Below are 6713 nucleotides of genomic sequence, written 5' to 3'. Positions count from 1 at the left end.
ACGTTGTGGGCATAATTACAACACGTAGGCTATATGATACTGATGTCTAATAATAATAGCACTGTTTTGTGACAATAAAGGCTTGTGTTCTCACACTACAACAGCAGACTAAAGACTTTTGCTAATTGATTTCGTTACATTAACCTAAGCATTTCCCCCAAATGTTGTGTGATGAGCTCGAAAGATGTTCTCCATGTGTTGGAGTTGGAGACGTGTGATCTACACACATGTACGGATAGTGACTCCGCTTCTTGTTCTATTGGTTCGTCTGTAAACTTTTACAAGTGACATTTTGTGAGCTAATAAACTATAGTTTCTTTACTTCCACAGGAAACTCTGTGAGCATGCTGTGATAGTGTTGGCCTTCGGAATCTAGTCAATACCCTATATACTCTATACAGTATTCACGTGAGAAAGACTCTTGCATTGGAACTTATTTGGAACATGTGGGCTGATAAATTAGGTTGGCTAATGTGTCTTTTTTTATTCTAGTTTTTTTTTTATTTTATCAAATTGTGTATGTTTAATTGCTAGTGGTGGTTTAGACACCAGAAGTGTGAAAAACATAAATGAAGATTGCAGGGATTCAGTCATCAAGCTTTCACTAGGTGTTCGAATTTTGCTCTTTATTCAGAAAAGAAGAAACCGCAGAATTAGCGTTTAGAGTATGTGCAAAATACACGTGATACTCTCATAATATATGTCTCATTCTCATAGAATACACTTTCCGGAATCAAGATGCCTAAACAACTCTATGTTCCTCAGACCACCCCTTTCCATAATCCAAAATTGCATATAGACTATTGCTTAATGTATCATCATTGTAAGAAATGCGTCCAGTTTAAACGAGGCTTTGCTTTTCCTTCTAATCTGAATTCATATATTGAAAAGGTTAAACTGTGCATATTGGATACGCGCACACGTGCAGCCTACCCGAGGAATCCTGGACCAATGAAATGAACAGATCGCTCTCCGCGTAACCAGTTAGATTGACGTGGAGGACGCGTCAAATTAACTCCAGCAAACTTCACCCTGCGGGATCAGACAAATCCCTCTTTAACGGGAGAGGATCACTCGTATCCCATTCTACCCTAGACACGTTTGGCATGTAGAAGTTTTGCAGCCGGAGTAGACAAAAGTTTGTCGAAGTCTTCTGAACATCCCAAATCTACTGCTTGCTGCAGCGTTGAGCCATCGAGAGAAAACTTTTAAAGACACGCATCGCAAGAGCAAATGGGTGAGATCTCGTTCGAATCTGCACGCTTATTTGCAGAGAGATGTTTTATTTAGACCAGAAATAACTGTATCTCTGAGCCACTGTCAAATGTTTGCTTTGGTTATGAGTAGGCTATTTAAATAATTCAAATAAAGCTACTGTGCGATGCCTACCATACAACGATTGTCTTATTAGGTCAATCATATTAATTTTACAGACAATTTCGAGTGTTAAAAATGTTGGAGAATGCAGAAAAGATCTCAATGTTCATGGAAAAATCTTGGATTTGCTGAATTCACTCAATATTGTACATGATGTGCCATGCTGTTTTACGACATTCACTTCCCACAGCATAGGTTTAATGCCTTTTGTTTCTTACAGAGCAAAACTACGGGGAGGTGAACCAGCTGGGGGGAGTTTTTGTCAATGGACGTCCTTTGCCTAACGCGATAAGATTACGAATAGTGGAGTTAGCCCAGCTTGGCATCCGACCCTGTGACATAAGCAGACAGCTTCGGGTCTCCCATGGCTGTGTGAGTAAAATCCTTGCGAGATACAATGAAACTGGGTCCATTTTGCCAGGCGCAATCGGTGGCAGCAAACCACGAGTGACGACGCCGAATGTAGTGAAAAACATACGGGAGTACAAGCAAGGGGACCCGGGAATTTTTGCATGGGAGATCCGGGACCGTCTTCTCGCGGACGGAGTATGCGACAAATACAATGTTCCCTCGGTTAGCTCTATCAGCCGGATATTAAGGAACAAGATTGGAAACCTCTCCCAGCCTAACCAATATGAAAATGGCAAACAAGCACATCCGCAGTCCAGCATCTCCTACAACCCTATATACCCGTATCCATACCCCAATGCAATGTCTCCTTCCGGGACCAAAATGAGCAATCCCCCCGGTGTCCCTGTCACGGGTGGGCATGTAAGCATTCCCCGCGGTTGGCCTTCGGCGCACACGGTCAGCAATATACTGGGTATTCGGGCTTTCATGGATCCTTCAGGTGAGACTCATTGTAAAACAATAGGTTTTGACAACAAATCTTCAGTGTACCTCAAACAGTCATATAGGCCTCAGCCTCACTATAGCTTGGTTTGCGATGCTTACACAAAGCAAACTGAAGAGGCCTAAGCAATCGCCTAATGTGTAGCCTATAACAAACATTGGAACCATACAGTTATATACATTTTAAAATTAAACTTTTGACATGAAATTTAGAAAAATGAGTATTATTAAGACGTATTATTGCACACATACGAATAACTGAGTAGGCCTTCGGGAAAAAAGCGTAACCTGCAACTGTTACCTTAAATAGCTGTTTCTACCTGATTAAATCCATGAAATGATTTTTATGTATGTATGTTGACTGAATCATGTTAAATAATATTTGCGACTAAAATATTTTTAGATTATTTTTTTCAGTCTAAACCGAGCAAATTATATTGTTTTAGATTATAATTATAATTATGTACTATATAAATAGGCTGTGTTTTTATTCCTCAAGTGTAAGTTGTAACGAATAAATGCACGCATTAAGCGACCGAATATATAGTAGCTATAATAACATGACATTTTAATGTGCAGAATTATAATAAAACGTTTAGTTAAATATACTGTATTAGAATATGTTATATGTTCTATATAAGAGAATATGTACCATATATTGTCACTTGGAGTAACTAATAATAATATATTTATTTAAAATCCATTTAAGCAAATATGAATTTTTGCTTAATATGTATGCATTTTACGTGTGCTGCACATTTGTGTCGAACGTTTTAAAATATGTCGTTTAAATCGTTCAGTAACAAGGGAGCCTATCGCTGACACTGGTTAATTCTATAAGTAATGCTCTATTCCCCTTTGGAGTGATTTGGATTTAGCTGGTAGCAAAGTACAGCAAAAACAGAAAGTTAAAGGCATTTAAATAAATGTATTTTTTTTCTAGCTATTGCTAGCGCTGAAGGATACGCACCAAAAATGGAGGACTGGGGAAGTGTGAACAGAGCGACATATCCCTCTGCTCATGGAGTCAATGGAATAGACAAATCAGCTATTGATGCAGATATAAAATACCCTCAGGTATCGTAGCAATTATTTTATTGTTACAGATACAAACTATGTTCATAAATCATTTGGATGACACAGTTATCGTTCATGTCATTTTGTAATTACATAAGTACTGTGTAATAAAAATTAAGTACCTAAAATATAATTGTTTTTAATAGAGCTGCTTATACAATTAAATTCTATTGCACGCCTATTTATATGTAATAAAACGGAAAAAACAGCGTTACCTTATCATGTATTATTTATACACTATATATATATATATAGTGATATACTGATATACACTGATATACTTTTTTCTGCTTGCTCTGTTAACGTGCTTGTTTTTCTCCTGTTTCTTAAGCCTTCGTCGACTTTGTCTAGTTATGTCCCAGCATGCGCGTACTCTCCCTCCAACCAGTATGGCGTGTACAGTGGTCCGGCAGGCAGTTATGTGAGCCCAGGGCATCACTGGCAGGCCCAGGGCACCAGCCTCTCCCACCATGGCGGTGGCGTAGCGATGCACCCGAGTGACATCCATTCTTCTATGGCGTTCAAACATGCAGTGCGAGATGGTATGCACATCATACTTTGATATCGGTCACACTTCAACTGATGTCCATTATCAATGAGATTTGAGTATAATTGCTGATAGAGCAATTTTTTTCACTGGCATGTTAACTGACTTTAAAGTTTTTTTTGTCTCAATTACTAATTTTAAGATATTTATACACTTCTTAAACCCCCATAATTAGATTTATATTATCATTCACTTTACTTTCTAACAGCTAGAAACAACAACTGGGGAAATAAACAAATAAATGAATGTTCCAACTTTTATATAAACGCCTGATAGGCTAGTGTTCTCAACCAAACCATCAGGCATGCACATAAAAACTCTTAAGAGAATAAGGTCATGCAGGGTAAAGTTAGCGGTGTAAGTACGCTCTTAAAAAGAAAGGTCCCAAAAGGGTGTTTTTGCAGTGATGTCATAGAACCATATTTGTTTCCCCAAAGAACCTTTCAGTGAACAGCTCCTAAAAGAACATTTTAAAAAATCTAAAGAAAATGTTTCCGCATTTGAAAGGTTCCATGGATGTTCAGGGTTCTTCACTGATGCCAATAAAGAACCTTTATTTTTTTTAAGAGTTTTATTATAGTAGACTATGATCCCATTTGCGGCCTATATGCTAACCAGAATGACTGGCCTTATTAACAGGTCTGTGTGAAATGCATTTCTTTGAATAATCACTATGCATGTCTATGATTAACTAGTAGGCATTACCTATTAGCTTACTTTGACAGAAGATACATTTCATAAATTCTAAATAAACATAATTGAATACACGGTCAGTATTTGTAATACGTAAATATTCAAAAACGTTTAGCCTATTTTAAAATATTTGTATTAAATGTATTTTAGAGGAAATGTAACAGTGGCCTATTTCTGAAAATCGAATCGTCTTTTTTTTCGTGCCCCGATCCCGCAGATTTACATTACACAGAAAATGCGTGACTGCATGTGAGGAGAGTTACGACTTGTTTTCTCTCTAAATGTGTTCTTCTGTTTGTCCTCCGCAGGAGACAGAAAACCACCGAGTCCCTCGAGCAAGCAGCAGCACGAAGCCTTGAGCAATATACACGGACTCAGCCTTTCTACCTCACCCTCGTAACAGCACAGATAGCCTACATCAGTTTAGAAATGATCGCATTTCAAGAAAGCAAACCGTAAGTTCAACCAATGCACATGTTTCGACGGTGTTGTGCTGTTCGAGGCCGCGGTCAGCGCTCTCGGAGAATAAGATCTCTGTGAGGCCGAATGAATGTATCCGACTTTGATCTTTACTGTAACTATAACTGTCTCCAGGCTGCGTTGTTTGGTGGTTGGCTGTTTAACCATTATTCTGTCATACTGGGTTTGTCTGTGCTATTTATGTCAGAGACAGCATAACGGATGCAGAAATGAGATTTTAAAGTCTTAAAGCTAAATCACGCATCAGTACAAAATACTTTTTTTAAAGAATGGCAATGCATTACATAGACGTGTACAATAAATAAACCCCATGTGAACAAAATAATAAATTGTTAATGTAAATATGAATAAAGCTTAGTTATATATTTTTATAAATTCATGTGTAAATATGCTAAATAAAGGTATTGCATAACATCTCAAGCCAAAATCGTTATTGTCTTTTTATGAGAACTCAATTTCACTAATTCCACAGATGTATGGACATTTCTATAACAAACTGCTTTTCTATGCTCATTTTGCCTATAGTCTTTTCAGCACATTTGTGTCCTCTGTAAATTATCAACGAAAAGTGCTCTAACATCTGAATTCTTGCTGAATTTTCAGTAAGAGAGTGTTTCACGCAATATGCTCTGCACGGCGCGATAAGACCATTTTGCTGTTTTCTCATGTGCGCTACTGAGCGTAATGGTGCTTGTCCGCATTTGGCGCCTCCAGTGATGCTATCTGTATTGATGCTGGATCATTGCCACATGCACGGTGCAAAATCTATTACGATATATATATGTGTGTGTGTGTGTGTGTGTAGGATAAATATATAGGATTAAATAAATATTTATAGATATAGATAATCCTCGATTGGGAAAGTTGCTTAAAACGGTTTTACAGTCATTTTGCGTAGAGCATTTGTGATGACATGGTGTTTGTTTGCAACCTTGTGGAAGATGCAGGCTCGGCATACAGTTGCAGATCTTCGAGTAATAGGCCTAAATGCATAATCAAAAACCGTTTGCATTACATTCGACGAGATTATTATTATTATTATTATTATTATTATTATTACCAAGCCTGTACTTCGTTTTATACTATTAGTTAAATAATTGTATGTAATTCTGATGGCTACAAGTTACATATATATAGCCTATTCTCTTCATAAAGGATCTGGGTCGCATTTCTCAAGCATCATAAGCCAAAGTAGATAGTAGAAACAATAATCTCAATCCCTTTAGCCTATAAAACTTTTCCCGAAATCATTGTTAAACTGTAAGCAGGAGTCCTTGAAAATCGTGGTAGATCTACGAGCGCTCTCTGTTGCAAAAATAGAGTTTTAGGTGCATGGTAAGCTCAGTTTCTTGCAATCACCTGCAGGACAACGGTGAAATTACAGCTAAATGGAATACAACTTTACACTTCGTGTGACATAAACATTATGGCCTTAATATCATAATACTTTATTTTATACCGCTACATTTTCGTAAGAAAATTTAAAATAGTTTAAAGCAAATGCATAAAAAAACATACAAATTAAATAATAGATCCTTTAAACTTATAAAGCATTGTACCTGATTTAAACGAAGTTGCAACTTTTTTGCGACTTCGTTTAAATCAGGTACAATGTTGCCATTTGCCAAAATGGCATTAACGTTGCCATTTTTGCCTCCTCTTCTTCTCTGACACCCAAAGGGCTCTC

At 37.3% G+C, this 6713-nt stretch overlaps 1 protein-coding gene across 1 annotated transcript; it reads left to right on the top strand.

Annotated features, from left to right (window-relative positions):
* Positions 1 to 1018: 1018 nt before the first annotated feature.
* pax1a (paired box 1a) lies at positions 1019 to 5433 on the top strand. The gene is made up of 5 exons (XM_059521111.1): positions 1019 to 1237; positions 1598 to 2227; positions 3173 to 3306; positions 3638 to 3848; positions 4855 to 5433. Exons 1-5 carry the CDS (start codon positions 1234 to 1236, stop codon positions 4944 to 4946), a joined length of 1071 nt encoding a protein of 356 aa, XP_059377094.1. The 5' UTR covers positions 1019 to 1233; the 3' UTR covers positions 4947 to 5433.
* The last annotated feature ends 1280 nt before the right edge of the window (positions 5434 to 6713 follow it).

The sequence above is a fragment of the Carassius carassius genome, chromosome 32 (assembly GCF_963082965.1).
Source record: "Carassius carassius chromosome 32, fCarCar2.1, whole genome shotgun sequence".
In the NCBI taxonomy this organism is placed as follows: Eukaryota; Metazoa; Chordata; class Actinopteri; order Cypriniformes; family Cyprinidae; genus Carassius; species Carassius carassius.
The sequence above is the reverse complement of the archived record's forward strand: the minus strand, read 5'-3'. Positions and strand labels throughout refer to the sequence as shown.